The following is a 20,015-nucleotide window of genomic DNA, read 5'->3' on the forward strand; positions in this document are numbered from 1 at the left end:
CCGCGACACGCTCTCCCTCCCCGCGACACGCTCTCCCTTCCCGCGACACGCTCTCCCTCTCCCTTCCCCCGACACGCTCTCCCTCTCCCTTCCCCCGACACGCTCTCGCTCTCCCTTCCCGCGACACGCTCTCCCTCTCCCTTCCCGCAACACGCTCTCCCTCCCCGGGACACGCTCTCCCTCTCCCTTCCCGCGCCACGCTCTCCCTCTCCCTTCCCGCGACACGCTCTCCCTCTCCCTTCCTGCGACACGCTCTCCCTCTCCCTTCCCGCGACACGCTCTCCCTCTCCCTTCCCGCGACACGCTCTCCCTTTCTCCCCGCAACACGCTCTCCCTCTCCCCCCGCGACACGCTCTCCCTCTCTACCCCCCGCGACACGCTCTCCCTCTCTCCCCGCGACACGCTCTCCCTCTCTCCCCGCGACAAGCTCTCCCTCTCTCCCCCCGCGACGCGCTCTCCCCTCCCCCCGCAACACTCTCCCTTTCCCTTCCCGCGACACGCTCTCCCCCTCCCCCCGCGACACGCTCTCCCTCTCCCTTCCCGCGACACACTCTCCCTCTCCCTCCCCGCGACACGCTCTCCCTCTCTCCCCGCGACACGCTCTCCCTCTCTCCCCGCAACATGCTCTCCCTCTCTCCCCGCAACACGATCTCCCTCTCTCCCCCCGCAACACGCTCTCCCTCTCTCCCCCGCAACACGCTCTCCGTCTCCCCCGCAACACGCTCTCCCTCTCTCCCCCCGCAACACGCTCTCCCTCTCTCCCCCCGCAACACGCTCTCCCTCTCTCCCCCCGCAACACGCTCTCCCTCTCTCCCCGCAACACGCTCTCCCTCTCTCCCCGCAACACGCTCTCCCTCTCTCCACGCAACACGCTCTCGCTCTCTCCCCACAACACAATCTCCCTCTCCCCCCGCAACACGCTCTCCCTCTCTCCCCGCAACACGCTCTCCCTCTCTCCACGCAACACGCTCTCTCCCCGCAACACGATCTCCCTCTCTCCCCCGCAACACGCTCTCCCTCTCCCCCCGCAACACGCTCTCCCTCTCTCCACGCAACACGCTCTCCCTCTCTCCCCGCAACACGATCTCCCTCTCTCCCCCGCAACACGCTCTCCCTCTCTCCCCCCGCAACACGCTCTCCCTCTCCCCCCGCAACACGCTCTCCCTCTGCCCCCGCAACACGCTCTCCCTCTCCCCCCGCAACAGCATCTCCCTCTCCCCGGCAACACGCTCTCCCTCTCCCCCCGCAACACGCTCTCCCTCTCCCCCCGCAACACGCTCTCCCTCTCCCCCCGCAACACGCTCTCCCTCTCCATTCCCGCGACACGCGCTCCCTCTCCCTTCCCGCGACACGCTCTCCCTCTCCCTTCCCGCGACACGCTCTCCCTCTCCCTTCCCGCGACACGCTCTCCCTCTCCCTTCCCGCGACACGCTCTCCCTCTCCCTTCCCGAGACACGCTCTCCCTCTCCCTTCCCGCGACACGCTCTCCCTCTCTCCCCACGACACGCTCTCCCTCTCCCTTCCCGCGACACGCTCTCCCTCTCCCTTCCCGTGACTCACTTTCCCTCTCCATTCCCGTGACACGCACTCTCACTTCCCGCGACACGCTCTCCCTCTCCCTTCCCGTGACTCGCTCTCCCTCTCCCTTCCCGCGACACGCTCTCTAACTTCCCGCGACACGCTCTCCCTCTCCCTTCCCGCGACAGGCTCTCCCTCTCCCTTCCCGTGACACGCTCTCCCTCTCCCTTCCCGCGACAGGCTGTCCCTCTCCCTTCCCGTGGCACGCTCTCCCTCTCCCTTCCCGCGACTCGCTGTCCCTCTCCCTTCCCGCGACACGCTCTCCCTCTACCTTCCCGCGACACGCTCTCCCTCTCCCTTCCCGCGACACGCTCTCCCTCTCCCTTCCCGCGACACGCTCTCCCTCTCCCTTCCCGCGACACGTTCTCCCTCTCCCATCCCGTGACACGCTCTCCCTCTCCCTTCCCCCGACACGCTCTCCCTCTCCCATCCCGCGACTCGCTCTCCCTCTCCCTTCCCGCGACACGCTCTCCCTCTCCCTTCCCGCGACACGCTCTCCCTCTCCCTTCCCGCGACACGCTCTCCCTCTCCCTTCCCGCGACACGCTCTCCCTCTCCCTTCCCGCGACACGCTCTCGATCTCCCTTCCCGCGACTCACATTCCCTCTCCCTTCCCATGACACGCTTTCCCTCTCCCTTCCCGTGACACGCTCTCCCTCTCCCTTCCCGCGACACGCTCTCCCTCTCTCCCCGCGACACGCTCTCCCTCTCCCTCCCCGCGACACGCTCTCCCTCTCCCTTCCCGCGACACGCTCTCCCTCTCTCCCCCCGCGACACGCCCTCCCTCTCCCCCCGCGACACCCTCTCCCTCTGCCCCCGCGACACGCTCTCCCTATAGCTTCCCGCGACACGCTCTCCCTCTCCCTTCCCGCGACACGCTCACGCTCTCCCTCCCCGCGACACGCTCTCCCTCCCCGCGACACGCTCTCCCTCTCGCTTCCCGCGACACGCTCTCCCTCTCTCCCATGCAACACGGTCTCCCTCTCTCCCCCGCAACACGCTCTCCCTCTCTCCCCGCAACACGCTCTCCCTCTCTCCCCGCAACACGGCTCCCTCTCTCCCCCGCAACACGCTCTCCCTCTCTCCCCGCAACACGCTCTCCCTCACTCCCCGCAACACGCTCTCCCTCTCTCCCCGCAACACGCTCTCCCTCTCTCCCCCAACACGCTCTCCCTCACTCCCCGCAACACGCTCTCCCTCTCTCCCCGCAACACGCTCTCCCTCTCCCCCCGCAACACGCTCTCCCTCTCTCCCCCCGCAACACGCTCTCCCTCTCTCCCCCAACACGCTCTCCCTCTCTCCCCGCAACACGCTCTCCATCTCTCCCCCCGCAACACGCTCTCCCTCTCCCCCCGCAACACGCTCTCCCTCTCTCCCCGCAACACGATCTCCCTCTCTCCCCGCAACACGATCTCCCTCTCTCCCCGCAACACGCTCTCCCTCTCCCCCCGCAACACGCTCTCCCTCTCTCCCCGCAACACGCTCTCCCTCTCTCCCCGCGACACGATCTCCCTCTCTCCCCCGCGACACGCTCTCCCTCTCCCCCCGCAACACGCTCTCCCTCTCTCCCCGCAACACGCTCTCCCTCTCCCCCCGCAACACGCTCTCCCTCTCCATCCCCGCAACACGCTCTCCCTCTCTCCCCGCAACACGCTCTCCCTCTCTCCCCGCAACAAGCTCTCCCTCTCTCCCCCGCAACACGCTCTCCCTCTCCCTCCCCGCAACACGCTCTCCCTCTCTCCCCGCAACACGGTCTCCCTCTCTCCCCGCGACACGCTCTCCCTCACTCCCCGCAACACGCTCTCCCTCTCCCCCCGCAACACGCTCTCCCTCTCTCCCCGCAACACGCTCTCCCTCTCGCCCCCCAAAAGCTCTCCCTCTCTCCCCCGCAACACGCTCTCCCTCCCCGCGACACGCTCTCCCTCTCCCTCCCCGCGACACGCTCTCTCTCCCTCCCCGCGACACGCTCTCTCTCCCTTCCCGCGACACGCTCTCCCTCTCCCTCCCCGCGACACGCTCTCTCTCCCTTCCCGCGACACGCTCTCCCTCTCCCTTCCCGTGACACGCTCTCCCTCTCCCTTCCCGCGACACGCTCTCCCTTCCCGCGACACGCTCTCCCTCTCCCTTCCCGCGACACGCTCTCCCTCTGCCTTCCCGTGACACGCTCGCCCTCTCCCTTCCCGCGACACGCTCGCCCTCTGCCCCGCAACACGCTCTCCCTCTCGCTACCCGCGACACGCTCTCTCTCCCTTCCCGCGACACCCTCTCTCCCTCTCCACCCGCGACACGCTCTCCCTCGCGACACGCTCTCCCTCTCCCTTCCCGCGACACGCTCTCCCTCTCCCTTCCCGCGACACGCTCTCCCTCTCCCTTCCCGCGACACGCTCTCCCTCTCCCTTCACTTGACACGCTCTCCCTCTCCCTTCACTTGACACGGTCTCCCTGTCCCTTCCCGCAACACGCTCTCCCTCTCCCTTCCCGCAACACGCTCTCCCTCTCCTTTCCCGCGACACGCTCTCCCTCTCCCCCCGCGACACGCTGTCCCTCTCCCTTCCCGCGACACGCTCACGCTCTCCCTCCCCGCGACACGCTCTCCCTCCCCGCGACACGCTCTCCCTCCCCGCGACACGCTCTCCCTCCCCGCGACACGCTCTCCCTCTCGCTTCCCGCGACACGCTCTCCCTCGCTCCCATGCAACACGGTCTCCCTCTCTCCCCCGCAACACGCTCTCCCTCTCCCACGCAACACTGTCTCCCTCTCTCCCCCGCAACACGGTCTCCCTCTCTCCCCCGCAACACGCTCTCCCTCACTCCCCGCAACACGCTCTCCCTCTCTCCCCGCAACACGCTCTCCCTCTCTCCCCCCGCAACACGCTCTCCCTCTCTCCCCCCGCAACACGCTCTCCCTCTCTCCCCCAACACGCTCTCCCTCTCTCCCCGCAACACGCTCTCCCTCTCTCCCCGCAACACGCTCTCCATCTCTCCCCCCGCAACACGCTCTCCCTCTCCCCCCGCAACACGCTCTCCCTCTCTCCCCGCAACACGATCTCCCTCTCTCCCCGCAACACGCTCTCCCTCTCTCCCCGCAACACGATCTCCCTCTCTCCCCGCAACACGCTCTCCCTCTCCCCCCGCAACACGCTCTCCCTCTCTCCCCGCAACACGCTCTCCCTCTCTCCCCGCGACACGATCTCCCTCTCTCCCCCGCGACACGCTCTCCCTCTCCCCCCGCAACACGCTCTCCCTCTCTCCCCGCAACACGCTCTCCCTCTCTCCCCGCAACACGCTCTCCCTCTCCCCCCGCAGCACGCTCTCCCTCTCCCTCCCCGCAACACGCTCTCCCTCTCTCCCCGCAACACGCTCTCCCTCTCTCCCCGCAACAAGCTCTCCCTCTCTCCCCCGCAACACGCTCTCCCTCTCCCCCCCGCAACACGCTCTCCCCCTCCCTTCCCGCGACACACTCTCTCCCTCTCCCTTCCCCCGACACGATCTCCCTCTCCCTTCCCGCGACACGCTCTCCCTCTCCCTTCCCGCGACACGCTCTCCCTCTCCCTCTCTCCCCCCGACACGCTCTCCCTCTCTCCCCCCGCGACACGCTCTCCCTCTCTCCCCGCGACACGCTCTCCCTCTCCCCCGGCGACACGCTCTCCCTCTCCCCGGAACACGCTCTCCCTCTCTCCCCCGCAACACGCTCTCCCTCTCTCCCCCGCGACACGATCACCCTCTCTCCCCGCAACACGCTCTCCCTCTCCCCGGAACACGCTCTCCCTCTCTCCCCCGCAGCACGCTCTCCCTCTCTCCCCCCGCAACACGCTCTCCCTCTCTCCCCGCAACACGCTCTCCCTCTCTCCCCCGCAACACGCTCTCCCTCTCTCCCCGCGACACGCTCTCCCTCACTCCCCGCAACACGCTCTCCCTCTCCCCCCGTAACACTCTCTCCCCGCAACACGCTCTCCCTCTCTCCCCGCAACAAGCTCTCCCTCTCTCCCCCGCGACACGCTCTCCCTCTCTCCCCGCAACACGATCTCCTTCTCTCCCCGCGACACGCTCTCCCTCTCTCCCCGCGACACGCTCTCCCTCACACCCCGCAACACGCTCTCCCTCTCCGCCCCGCAACACGCTCTCCCCCTCCCTTCCCGCGACACGCTCTCTCCCTCTCCCTTCCCCCGACACGATCTCCCTCTCCCTTCCCGCGACACGCTCTCCCTCTCCCTTCCCGCGACACGCTCTCCCTCTCTCCCCGCGACACGCTCTCCCTCTCTCCCCCCGCGACACACTCTCCCTCTCTCCCCGCGACACGCTCTCCCTCTCTCCCCGCGACACGCTCTCCCTCTCCCCCCGCGACACGCTCTCGCTCTCTCCCCCGCAACACGCTCTCCCTCTCTCCCCCGCGACACGATCTCCCTCTCTACCCCCGGAACACGCTCTCCCTCTCTCCCCCGCAACACGCTCTCCCTCTCTACCCCCGCAACACGCTCTCCCTCTCTCCCCGCAACACGATCTCCCTCTCTCCCCCCGCAACACGCTCTCCCTCTCTCCACCGCAACACGCTCTCCCTCTCTCCCCCGCAACACGCTCTCCCTCTCTCCCCCCGCAACACGCTCTCCCTCTCTCCCCCCGCAACACGCTCTCCCTCTCTCCCCCCGCAACACGCTCTCCCTCTCCCCCCGCAACACGCTCTCCCTCTCTCCCCGCAACACGCTCTCCCTCTCTCCCCGCAACACGCTCTCCCTCTCTCCACGCAACACGCTCTCGCTCTCTCCCCGCAACACGATCTCCCTCTCTCCCCCGCAACACGCTCTCCCTCTCCCCCCGCAACACGCTCTCCGTCTCTCCACGCAACACGCTCTCCCTCTCTCCCCGCAACACGATCTCCCTCTCTCCCCCGCAACACGCTCTCCCTCTCCCCTCGCAACACGCTCTCCCTCCGCAACACGCTCTCCCTCTCCCCCCGCAACACGCTCTCCCTCTCCCCCCGCAACAGCATCTCCCTCTCCCCCCGCAACACGCTCTCCCTCTCCCCCCGCAACACGCTCTCCCTCTCCCCCCGCAACACGCTCTCCCTCTCCCCCCGCAACACGCTCTCCCTCTCCCCCCGCAACACGCTCTCCCTCTCTCCCCGCAACACGCTCTCCCTCTCTCCCCCGCAACACGCTCGCCCTCTCCCCCCGCAACACGCTCTCCCTCTCCCCCCGTAACACGCTCTCCCTCTCTCCCCGCAACACGATCTCCCTCTCTCCCCCCGCAACACGCTCTCCCCGCAACACACTCTCCCTCTCTCCCCGCAACACGATCTCCCTCCCTCCCCGCGACACGCTCTCCCTCTCTCCCCCGCAACACGCTCTCCCTCTCTCCCCCCCGCAACACGCTCTCCCTCTCTCCCCGCAACAAGCTCTCCCTCTCCCCCCGCAACACGCTCTCCCTCTCTCCCCCGCAACACGCTCTCCCTCTCCCTCCGCAACACGCTCTCCCTCTCTCCCCGCAACACGCTCTCCCTCTCCCCCCGCGACACGCTCTCCCTCTCTACCCCCCGCGACACGCTCTCCCTCTCTCCCCGCGACACGCTCTCCCTCTCTCCCCGCGACAAGCTCTCCCTCTCTCCCCCCGCGACGCGCTCTCCCCTCCCCCCGCAACACTCTCCCTTTCCCTTCCCGCGACACGCTCTCCCCCTCCCCCCGCGACACGCTCTCCCTCTCCCTTCCCGCGACACGCTCTCCCTCTCCCTCCCCGCGACACGCTCTCCCTCTCTCCCCGCGACACGCTCTCCCTCTCTCCCCGCGACACGCTCTCCGTCTCCCCCGCAACACGCTCTCCCTCTCTCCCCCCGCAACACGCTCTCCCTCTCTCCCCCCGCAACACGCTCTCCCTCTCTCCCCCCGCAACACGCTCTCCCTCTCTCCCCGCGACACGCTCTCCCTCTCTCCCCGCGACACGCTCTCCCTCTCTCCCCCGCAACACGCTCTCCCTCTCTCCCCGCGACACGCTCTCCCTCTCCCCCTCGACACGCTCTCCCTCTCTCCCCCGCGACACGCTCTCCCTATCTCAGTCGCGACACGATCACCCTCTCTCCCCGCAACACGCTCTCCCTCTCCCCGGAACACGCTCTCCCTCTCTCCCCCGCAACACGCTCTCTCTCTCTCCCCCCGCAACATGCTCTCCCTCTCTCCCCGCAACACGATCTCCCTCTCTCCCCCCGCAACACGCTCTCCCTCTCTCCCCCGCAACACGCTCTCCGTCTCCCCCGCAACACGCTCTCCCTCTCTCCCCCCGCAACACGCTCTCCCTCTCTCCCCCCGCAACACGCTCTCCCTCTCTCCCCCCGCAACACGCTCTCCCTCTCTCCCCGCAACACGCTCTCCCTCTCTCCCCCCGCAACACGCTCTCCCTCTCTCCCCGCAACACGCTCTCCCTCTCTCCCCGCAACACGCTCTCCCTCTCTCCACGCAACACGCTCTCGCTCTCTCCCCACAACACAATCTCCCTCTCCCCCCGCAACACGCTCTCCCTCTCTCCCCGCAACACGCTCTCCCTCTCTCCACGCAACACGCTCTTGCTCTCTCCCCGCAACACGATCTCCCTCTCTCCCCCGCAACACGCTCTCCCTCTCCCCCCGCAACACGCTCTCCCTCTCTCCACGCAACACGCTCTCCCTCTCTCCCCGCAACACGATCTCCCTCTCCCCCCGCAACACGCTCTCTCTCTCTCCCCCGCAACACGCTCTCCCTCTCTCCACGCAACACGCTCTCCCTCTCTCCCCGCAACACGATCTCCCTCTCTCCCCCGCAACACGCTCTCCCTCTCTCCCCCCGCAACACGCTCTCCCTCTCCCCCCGCAACACGCTCTCCCTCTGCCCCCGCAACACGCTCTCCCTCTCCCCCCGCAACAGCATCTCCCTCTCCCCGGCAACACGCTCTCCCTCTCCCCCCGCAACACGCTCTCCCTCTCCCCCCGCAACACGCTCTCCCTCTCCCCCCGCAACACGCTCTCCCTCTCCCCCCGCAACACGCTCTCCCTCTCCCCCCGCAACACGCTCTCCCTCTCCCCCCGCAACACGCTCTCCCTCTCCCCCCGCAACACGCTCTCCCTCTCCCCCCGCAACACGCTCTCCCTCTCTCCCCGCAACACGCTCTCCCTCTCTCCCCCGCAACACGCTCGCCCTCTCCCCCCCCCGCAACACGCTCTCCCTCTCCCCCCGTAACACGCTCTCCCTCTCTCCCCGCAAAACGATCTCCCTCTCTCCCCCCGCAACACGCTCTCCCTCTCTCCCCGCAACACACTCTCCCTCTCTCCCCGCAACACGATCTCCCTCTCTCCCCGCAACACGCTCTCCCTCTCCCCCGCAACACGCTCTCCCTCTCCCTCTCTCCCCGCAACACGCTCTCCCTCTCTCCCCGCAACACGCTCTCCCTCGCAACACGCTCTCCCTCTCTCCCCCCCGCAACACGCTCTCCCTCTCCCCGCAACAAGCTCTCCCTTTCCCTTCCCTCGACACACTCTCCCCCTCCCCCCGCGACACGCTCTCCCTCTCCCTTCCCGCGACACGCTCTCCCTCTCCCCCCGCGACACGCTCTCCCTCTCCCCCCGCGACACGCTCTCCCTCTCCCCCCGCGACACGCTCTCCCTCTCCCCGCAACAAGCTCTCCCTTTCCCTTCCCTCGACACACTCTCCCCCTCCCCCCGCGACACGCTCTCCCTCTCCCTTCCCGCGACACGCTCTCCCTCTCCCCCCGCGACACGCTCTCCCTCTCCCCCCGCGACACGCTCTCCCTCTCTCCCCGCGACACGCTCTCCCTCTCCCCCCCGCGACACGCTCTCCCTCTCTCCCCGCGACACGCTCTCCCTCTCTCCCCGCGACAAGCTCTCCCTCTCTCCCCCCGCGACGCGCTCTCCCCTCCCCCCGCGACACCCTCTCCCTTTCCCTTCCCGTGACACGCTCTCCCCCTCCCCCCGCGACACGCTCTCCCTCTCCCTTCCCGCGACACGCTCTCCCACTCCCTTCCCGCGACACGCTCTCCCTCTCCCTTCCCGCGACACGATCTCCCTCTCCCTTCCCGCGACACGCTCTCCCTCTCCCCCCGCGACACCCTCTCCCCTTCCCTTCCCGCGACACGCTCTCCCCCTCCCTTCCCGCGACACGCTCTCCCCCTCCCTTCCCGCGACACGCTCTCCCTCTCCCTTCCCGCGACACGCTCTCCCCCTCCCTTCCCGCGACACGCTCTCCCTCTCCCTTCCCGCGACACGCTCTCCCCCTCCCTTCCCGCGACACGCTCTCCCTCTCCCCCCGCGACACGCTCTCCCACTCCCTTCCCGCGACACGCTCTCCCTCCCCGCGACACGCTCTCCCTCTCCCTCCCCGCGACACGCTCTCCCTCTCCCTCCCCGCGACACGCTCTCCCTCTCCCTCCCCGCGACACGCTCTCCCTCTCCCTCCCCGCGACACGCTCTCCCCGCGACACGCTCTCCCTCTCTCCCCGCGACACGCTCTCCCTCTCTCCCCGCGACACGCTCTCCCTCTCTCCCCGCGACACGCTCTCCCTCTCTCCCCGCGACACGCTCTCCCTCTCTCCCCGCGACACGCTCTCCCTCTCTCCCCGCGACACGCTCTCCCTCTCTCCCCGCGACACGCTCTCCCTCTCTCCCCGCGACACGCTCTCCCTCTCTCCCCGCGACACGCTCTCCCTCTCCCCGCGACACGCTCTCCCTCTCTCCCCGCGACACGCTCTCCCTCTCGCCCCGCGACACGCTCTCCCTCTCGCCCCGCGACACGCTCTCCCTCTCGCCCCGCGACACGCTCTCCCTCTCGCCCCGCGACACGCTCTCCCTCTCGCCCCGCGACACGCTCTCCCTCTCGCCCCGCGACACGCTCTCCCTCTCGCCCCGCGACACGCTCTCCCTCTCGCCCCGCGACACGCTCTCCCTCTCGCCCCGCGACACGCTCTCCCTCTCGCCCCGCGACACGCTCTCCCTCTCGCCCCGCGACACGCTCTCCCTCTCGCCCCGCGACACGCTCTCCCTCTCGCCCCGCGACACGCTCTCCCTCGCCCCGCGACACGCTCTCCCTCTCGCCCCGCGACACGCTCTCCCTCTCGCCCCGCTCTCCCTCTCGCCCCGCGACACGCTCTCCCTCTCGCCCCGCGACACGCTCTCCCTCTCGCCCCGCGACACGCTCTCCCTCGCCCCGCGACACGCTCTCCCTCTCGCCCCCGCGACACGCTCTCCCTCTCGCCCCGCTCTCCCTCTCGCCCCGCGACACGCTCTCCCTCTCGCCCCGCGACACGCTCTCCCTCTCGCCCCGCGACACGCTCTCCCCTCTCGCCCCGCGACACGCTCTCCCTCTCTCCCCGCGACACGCTCTCCCTCTCTCCCCGCGACACGCTCTCCCTCTCTCCCCGCGACACGCTCTCCCTGCGACACGCTCTCCCTCTCTCCCCGCGACACGCTCTCCCTCTCGCCCCCCGCCGCACGCTCTCCCTCTCGCCCCCCGCCGCACGCTCTCCCCCTCCCCCCGCAACACGCTCTCCCTCTCGCCCCCCGCCACACGCTCTCCCTCTCCCCCCGCAACATGCTCTCCCTCTCCCCCCGCAACACGCTGTCCCTCTCCCCCCGCAACACGCTCTCCCTCTCTCCCCGCAACACGCTCTCCCTCTCTCCCCCCGCAACACGCTCTCCCTCTCTCCCCCCGCAACACGCTCTCCCTCTCTCCCCCCGCAACACGCTCTCCCTCTCTCCCCCCGCAACACGATCTCCCGCTCTCCCCCCGCAACACGCTCTCCCTCTCTCACCAAGACACCATCCATCCCCCAGCGACGCGCTCTCGCTCTCACTGCGACGCTCTCCCTCGCTCTCTCTCCACCGCGCTCTCTCTCCGCGACGCGCTCTCTCGCTCTGCGACGCGCTCTCTCTCGCTCTGCCTCCGCGACGCTCTCTCTCGCTCTGCCTCCGCGACGCTCTCTCTCGCTCTGCCTCCGCGACGCTCTCTCTCGCTCTGCCTCCGCGACGCTCTCTCTCGCTCTGCCTCCGCGACGCTCTCTCTCGCTCTGCCTCCGCGACGCTCTCTCTCGCTCTGCCTCCGCGACGATCTCTCTCGCTCTGCCTCCGCGACGATCTCTCTCGCTCTGCCTCCGCGACGATCTCTCTCGCTCTGCCTCCGCGACGATCTCTCTCGCTCTGCCTCCGCGACGATCTCTCGCTCTGCCTCCGCGACGCTCTCTCGCTCTGCCTCCGCGACGCGCTCGCTCGCTCTCTCCCTGCGACGCTCTCTCCCCGCGACGCTCTCCCTCTCGCTCTCTCTCCCTCTCCCCGCGATGCTCTCTCTTGCTCTCTCCCCGCGATGCTCTCTTTCTCACCCTCTCCCCGCGACGCTCTCTCTCCCTCTGCGACGCTCTCTCACCCTCTCCCCGCGACGCTCTCTCTCCCTCTGCGACGCTCTCTCACTCTCTCCCCGCGACGCTCTCCCACCCCACCTACCTTCTTGAAGTCAAAGCCGTACTTGCCGAGGAATGAGCAGCTGGACGACTGAAAGGTGAATTCCGCATCCAGGGGCCCAAAGTTTGGTGGGAAAAGGTAGAAATTGTAGCAGAGGGCCGCAAACCTGTGAATCGGGAGAGAATTACACTGAACGTACAGCGCAGAAACAGGCCATTCGGCCCACCAAGTCCATGTCGGTGTTTATGTTCCACACGAGCCTCCTCCTACCCCTTTTCATCTCACCCCGCCAACATAACCTTCTATTCCGTTCTCCCCCATGTGTTTATTCAGCTTCCCCTTAAATGCAGCTGTGCGATTGGTCTCAACCACTCCCTGTGGTAGTGAGTTCCACATTCTCATCACTCTGTGTGAAGAAGTTTCTCCTGAATTCCCTATTGGGTTTATTAGTGACTCGCTTATATTGATGGCCCCTAATTCTGGTCTCGCCCACAAGTGGAAATATCTTCTCTACATCTACTCTATCAAACCCTTTCATAATCTTAAAATCCTCAATCAGGTCTCCCCTCAGCCTTCTCTTTTCTAAAGAAAGAACCAGCCTGTTCAATCTTTCCTGCTAGTTATAACCTCTCAGTTAGAATCACAGAATCATAGAGTGGTTACAGCACAGAAGGAGGCCATTCGGCCCATCGAGCCTGTGCCGGCTCTCTCCAAGAGCACTTCAGCTAGTCCCACATCCCCCGCCCTTTCCCCGTAGCCCTGCAAATTTATTTTCCTTTCAGGTACTTATCCAATTCCCTTTTGAAAGCCACGATTGAATCTGCCTCCACCATCCTTTCAGGCAGTGCATTCCAGATCAGAAACACGCGCTGCGTAAAAAGGTTTTTCCTCATGTCGCCTTTGGTTCTTCTGTCAATCACCTTGAATATATGTCCTCTGGTTCAAGACCCCTCTGCCAATGGGAACAGTTTCTCTCCATCTACTCTGTCTAGACCCCTCATGATTCTGAACACCTCTATCAAATCTCCTCTCAACCTTCTCTGCGCCAAGAACAAACCCCAGCCTCTCCAGTCTATCCACGTAACTGAAGTCCCTCATCCCTGGAACCATTCTTGTAAATCTTTTCTACACCCTCTCTGAGGCCGTCACATCCTTCCTAAAGTGCGGTGCCCAGAATTGGGCACAATACCCCAATTGAGGCCAAACCAGTGGTTTATAAAGTTTCATCATAACTTCCTTGCTTTGTACTCTATTTATGAAGTCCAGGATCCCGTATGCTTTTTTAATCACTTTCTCAACCTGCCCCACCACCTTCAATGATTTGTGTACATATACCCCCAGGTCTCTCTGTTCATGCACCCCCTTTAGAATTGTAACCTTTAGTTTATGTTGCCTCTCCTCGTTCTTCCTACCAAAATGTATCACTTTGCACTTTTCTGTGTTAAATTTCATCTGCCACGTGTCCGCCCATTCCACCAGCCTGTCTATGTCCTCTTGAAATCTATCCCTATCCTCCTCACTGTTCACTGTATTTCCAAGTTTGTGTCATCTGCAAATTTTGAAATTGTGCCCTGTACGCCCAAGTTCAAGTCATTAATATATATCAAGAAAAGCAGTACCGACCCCTGGGGAACACCACTGTATACCTTCCTCCAGTCCAACAAACAACCGTTCAACACTACTCTCTGTTTCCTGTCACTTAGCCAATTTCGTATCCATGCTGCCACTGTCCCTTTTATTCCATGGGCTTCATCTTTGCTGGCAAGCCTATTATGTGGCACTTTATCAAATGCCTTTTGGAAATCCATGTACACCACGTCAACCACATTGCCCTCATCAATCCTCTCTGTCACCTCATCAAAAAACTCAAATCAAGTTAGTTAAACACGATTTGCCTTTAACAAATCCGTGCTGGCTTTCCTTAATTAATCCACACTTGTCCAAGCGACTGTTAATTTTGTCCCGGATTATCGTTTCTAAAAGTTTCCCCACCACTGAGGTTAAACTGACTGGCCTGTAGTTGCGGGATTTATCCTTACTCACTTTGTTGAACAAGGGTGTAACATTTGCAATTCTTCAGTCCTCTGGCACCACCCCCGTATCTGAGGAGGATTGGAAGATTATGGCCAGTGCCTCCGTAATTTCCACCTTTACTTCCTTCAGCATCCTAGGATGCATCCCATCCGGTCCTGGTGACTTATCTACTTTAAGTACAGACAGTTCTATCCTTGAAATTAACACCCTTGCAAATCAAATATTCAGTTCCAACCTCAATATGTAGACAACAACTTATATTTATACAGCACCTTTAATGAAGTAAAACAACAGAAGGCGCTTCGCAAGAGTGTAAATCAAACAGAATCTGACCCCGAGCAAAGGAGATAGTAGGACAGGTCACCAAAAGTTAGGTCAAAGAGGGAGGTTTTAAGAAGCGTCTTAAAGGATGAGAGAGAGGTGGAGAGGTTTAGGGAGGGAATTCCAGAAATTAGGGTACGAGGCAGCTGAAGGCACGGCTGCCAAGGGTGGAGTGATGGAAATAGGGGGATGCGCAAGAGGCCAGAATTAGAGCAGCGCAGAGATCTCGGGGGGGGGGTTGTAGGGTGGGAGGAGGTTACAAAGACAAGGAGGGTTGTAGGGGCTGGAGGAGGTTACAGAGACAGGGAAAGTTGTAGGGGCTGGATGAGGTTACAGAGATAGGGAGATTTGTAGGGCTGGAGGAGGTTAGAGATAGGGAGGGTTGTAGGGCTGGAGGAGGTTACAGAGATAGGGAAGAATGTAGTGCTGGAGGAGGTTACAGAGATAGGGAGGGTTGTAGGGCTGGAGAAGGTTACAGAAATAGGGAGGATTGTAGGGCTGGAGAAAGGTTATTGTAGGAGTCTACGTACTCCTAGCAAAAAATACTGAACTCGGAGAGGTTCAACAGAAAAGGTTTAATTGCTGGGACTGCATGTTGAACACAAAATGGCGTCAGAGCCTACACCAAGTCCGACTGCCTTTCATCAGTCCACAGCTTCGACTGCTCCTCCCCCACTCTGGGCTTAACTATGTTGCAGATCGAGTTTCTTAAAGGTGTGATCCTTCTTAAAGGCATGACGCCTGATTTATAGTCTACGGACCGAAAAGCGGATTGTGTCCTTTCTGTGATCGGTACGCCACATTATAGAGATAAAGAGGGTTGTGGGGCTGGAGGAGGTTACCGAGATAGGGAAGAATGTAGTGCTGGAGGAGGTTACAGAGATGGGGAGGGTTGTAGGGCTGAAAGAGGTTACAGGAGATGGGGAGGGTTGTGGGGCTAGAGGAGGTTACAGAGATAGGGAGGGTTGTGGGGCTGGAGGAGGCTACAGAGATGGGGAGGGTTGTGGGGCTGGAGGAGGCTACAGAGATGGGGAGGGTTGTGGGGCTGGAGGAGGCTACAGAGATGGGGAGGGTTGTGGGGCTGGAGGAGGTTACAGAGATGGGGAGGGTTGTGGGGCTGGAGGAGGTTACAGAGATGGGGAGGGTTGTGGGGCTGGAAGCTAAATGTTCAGTTCTATCTTCCATATAGGAGCGGGACCATGAACAACAATTGCCCATTGCTCTGCTCCCTCTTTCCCTCCAAAACCAACCAACACCCTAACCCCCAACCTCTTTACTGCCGATACCAGCCCTCCTTTTGGGTCTCAAAAAAATCCAGGGCCAGTGTGAGGCCCTTTTGACCCCAGATCCCAGTGGGATGAAAGGTCAGTTTCTCACCTCATTGCACCCCGACCCCACCCCTCCGCCAGCCCCACCCCTACCGCATCTCCACCCCCACGCCACCGCCAGTCCAACCCCCCGCCAGCCCCACCCCTCCTCCGCCCCACCCCTCCTCCAGCCCCACCCCCACCGCCAGCCCCACCGCCAGCCCAACCCCCACCCCCGCCTCTCCGACAGCCAACCCCAGACGGATTCACTCACCCATTGGTCAAGACGGATTCACTCACCCATTGGTCGCGTCAGATTGCTGGGTAAACAAGGAGAGACCTTTGAACAAAAGAGAGATGGTTAAAGATCGACGCTGGTATGAAAAACAGGATAAACACACCCAGGGTTTGTGTACCATCAATTAGGGGCAACATTAAATTGAATTCACAGCATGGAAACAGGCCATTCGGCCCAACTGGTCCGTGCCAGTGTTTATGCTCCACACGAGCCTCCTCCCACCCCTCTTCATCTCACCCATCTACATAACCTTCTATTCCTTTCTCCCTCATGTGTTTATCCAACTGCTCCTTAAATGCATCTATTCTATTCCTAAGAACATAAGAATTAGGAGCAGGAGTCGGCCATACGGCCTCTCGAGCCTGCTCTGCCATTCAATAAGATCATGGCTGATCTTCAACCTCAACTCCACTTTCCTGCCCGATCCCCATATCGCTTGATTCCCCATGAGTCCAAAAATCTAGTGATCTCAGCCTTGAATATACTCAACGACTGAGCATCCACACCCCTCTGGGGCAGAGAATTCCAAAGATTCACAACCCTCTTGAGTGAAGAAATTTTTCCTCATCTCAGTCTTAAATGGCCGACCCATTATCCTGAGACTATGACCCCAAGTTCAAGACTTCCCAGCCAGGGGAAAGAACCTCTTAGCATCTACCCTGTCAAGCCCTCTAAGAATTTTATACATTTCAATGAGATCACCTCTCGTTCTTCTAAACTCCAGATAGCATAGACCCAATCTACTCAATCTCTCCTCATAGGAGAACCCTCTCATCCCAGGGATCAGTCTAGTGAACCTTCGTTGCACCACCTCTAAGGGAATTATATCCTTCCTCAGGTCAGGAGACCAACACTAGTCCTTGTTGTAGTGAGTTCCACATTCCCACCACTCTCGGAGTAAAGGAGTTTCTCCTGAATTCCCTATTGGATTTATTAGTGACTATCTTATATTTATGGTCCCCTAGTTTTGGTCTCCCCCACAAGTGTAAACATCTTCTCTACGTCTACCCTGTAAGGATCGCATAATTACACATTTTCCCCCAAAGGAAGAAAGGAGAGATATTGGACTGTTTGAAGGAATATTGGGCCAAAGGGATTTTAAAAATCAAAACCCCAGGAAGATTTGGCTGGTTTAAAAGGCATGTTCAGGCTTGCGAAAAGCTGTGACACAGGGGAGGAGGGGTGAGCCCCCGAGTTTGGGTATTGGACAGTCTGGGAATGTCCTAGGCCACCTCAGCCTTTACATAATAAAGACAATAAAACCTGTTCCTGCCAAAAATCACAGAGCCAAAGTACATGAATAAAACAGTACATGCCCACAGCAACACAAAGGAAAGAACATAGCCCAACAGGAACCAACAATCAAACAGCAGTCCAAAAGCAATCAAGGAGATTTACAAACGTTTTGCATTTTTAAACTAGTTTCAGGGCAATCCTGAAACCAGTTAAAGGCCGATTAAAGTTAGATGGGCCATCCCCGAAGCTCGTTAAAGTTTTAAAACCTATTAAAAATAACGAGCCCGCCAAATTTAACAAAGAAACCCGAGATTTGGCGGTCAGATAAGCCAGGCCCCAAACTAGTGAAGGGGTTAAAATGAACCCTCTCAGAATTCAGACAGCCGAGGTAACCACTAATTAAGTGGTGCCAGCAGAATTAAAATCAGAACAAAGGAGTGGGGTCATGTGCAGATGAACAAGAGCTAAAAGGAACCAGGTGGCGATAAGAAGTCTCATACTAACAACTTTCTTATGTGAAAAAACAAAGATAAGACAGTACAGACTGGGAAAGTGCTACTCTCGCTATTCTTGCACAAAGGACAGTGTGTAGAGAAGCTTTGCAAAACAAAGATAAGACACAGCTGTGGGAAATGTGCTGCTTTAGCTAAAAATTGTAGACACAGCAGAATATAGGGGTCATGGGAATTTGACCTGTGACCAAAGGCATAGTAAGATGTAACTAACCTTTACTAATACTGAAAAGAATAAATAAGCCATATGTGATCAGGTGATTATTGTAATACAATGTGATTGGATGAAAATAGAATAAAAAGCTGTACCAACCTGTTGTGTATGTAACCTGTTCCACCTTAAGAGAGCTTAAGCCTGTTCCACCTTAAGAGATGTACTACTTTCTCAGGCTGCTGTAGACGTAATACCGGGGGTGAACACACCGGTATATAAGCACTGTGCAGTAATCTTGTATTCAGTATAGTCCCTACCTCCAACCAGTAAAGACCTGTTTGAGTTATACGTTTAAGTCTTTGTGTTAATTGTTCAATACAATACACATACTTAACACTGGCGACGAGTCGGTTCGAACCCTGCAGCAGTTATTCCACGGCGGCTTCGTCCAAAGACAGGACGTTGAAGAGAGGTTTCAATCCTCAACACCCCACTCAAAACTGAAGGGCAGCAGAAATCCTGACAGCTTCCAGCGACTGGAGGCGACAGGCATTAGGACCCTGAAGCCTCCATAACCTCGTGGGTAAGCCAGAGCCCGGGAGGGAGCGAGCAAGAGCCGCGCGAGCCGGTGAGCCAGAGGCCGGGAGCCGCTTCAAGTTCGAGGCGCAGCGCGGGCCAGCGATCGGGACCAAAGATAAGGGCCGCACTCGGACTGAAAGGCGCGGCGGCTGCAGAAGCTCAAGGTGCGAGAGCCGCGGTGCACAGCGCGGGCTATCGATCGCGGCGAAGATAAGGGCCGCACTCGGGGCTGAAGGGAGACGGCGTCGGGGGACGGGTGAAGACCGCCAAGCGTGGGAAAACCGCCATTTTGTGGGCGGAGGACGACGGCAAGAGCGGGAAGCCGCCATCTTTGATAACAAGTAAAGAAAATAAAATCTGAGAAATTGCAAATCTACAATGCCTAAACACGGGAATATTAGCACCTTTGATAGTGACCTCGAAGATTGGGCCATATATGTTGAAAGAGTAAAAAATTATTGTAAGGCCAATAAAATTCGTGACCAAGATAAAGCTCTAACATTATTAAATTTAATGGGTGCGAAGACATACGGGCAATTGAAACACCTGTTATCACCAGATGAACCGGCGGATAAGACGTTCGATGAGATTGTTACTGTCCTGAAAGATCATCTAAACCCCACGCCGCTGATGCTAGCGGAACGATTTAAATTTTACGACAGAAGGCAGCTACAGCATGAAAGCAATGCTGAATATTTGCTGGAATTGCGTAAATTAGCGAAATATTGCCAGTTTGGAACGGGACTGACAGATGCACTACGAGACAAATTTGTGTGTGGTTTATTTAAACAGGATACACAAAAGCGACTGCTCAAGGAGAATGAGCTGACGCTTAAGAAGGCGGTCACTATGGCAGCAGCACACGAAGCCGCAGCGAGAGGCACGGCAGTAATGCAGCTACAGTCACCGGAGCTCAGTGCACACAAATTGGGTGTGAGTTCTGGCAAATGTTATCGTTGTGGAAAGACAACGCATGATCAGAACCAGTGTTGGTTTAAAAACCAAGAATGCAGAACATGTGGTAAGCTTGGACATATAGCTAGAGTATGCAGGTCAGGGAAGAAGACCAGCAACAAGAAGTCACCGCAAGGGAAAGACGCAAAGGTACACAAGGTGGCCGAACAGGAGTCCGATTCAGACGCTAGCAGTAATGAACTGCCTGGCTTAAGCAGTATTGAACTGGCTAGCTTAAGGGTACTCAACGTTGGTAAGGGTGCAGACCTCCAGACAATTTGGGTTACTCTTCAGATAGAAGGAGTCCAAGTAAAAATGGAATTGGACACTGGATCGGCATTGACGGTCATAAATAAGAAAGATTACAGAAGGTTATTCCAACATATTCCCCTACAGGATACGGAGATTATATTGACAACCTACACGGGGCAGAAAGTGTACCCCATCGGGACAATAAAGGTTGCAGTGGCCAACAAGGGCGAAGGAAGTCAAATAATGGACTTATATGTGCTACCGGAGGGAGGTCCACCACTACTAGGCCGGGAGTGGTTTAGAAACATAAATATGGACTGGCATTCGCTAAAAGCCATAAAGAGTGAGAACTCGGTGCAGATAATC

At 60.3% G+C, this 20,015-nt stretch overlaps 1 protein-coding gene across 2 annotated transcripts in view; it reads right to left on the reverse strand.

Moving 5' to 3' along the window:
• Positions 1-20,015, reverse strand: part of LOC147113740 (poly(A)-specific ribonuclease PNLDC1-like) — a 292,736-nt gene that overhangs the window by 233,004 nt on the left and 39,717 nt on the right. For both annotated transcript variants that reach the window (XM_085995053.1, XM_085995052.1), the window contains exons 4-5: positions 15,965-16,004; positions 12,045-12,168 (exon numbers count right to left, since the gene is read on the reverse strand). In XM_085995053.1, coding sequence (XP_085851179.1) covers positions 12,045-12,168; positions 15,965-16,004 — 164 coding nt within the window. The remainder of the gene's footprint in view (positions 1-12,044; positions 12,169-15,964; positions 16,005-20,015) is intronic.

Source organism: Somniosus microcephalus, chromosome 8 (genome assembly GCF_052327205.1).
Source record: "Somniosus microcephalus isolate GS21.2 chromosome 8, FLI_Smic_1.0, whole genome shotgun sequence".
Taxonomy (NCBI): Eukaryota; Metazoa; Chordata; class Chondrichthyes; order Squaliformes; family Somniosidae; genus Somniosus; species Somniosus microcephalus.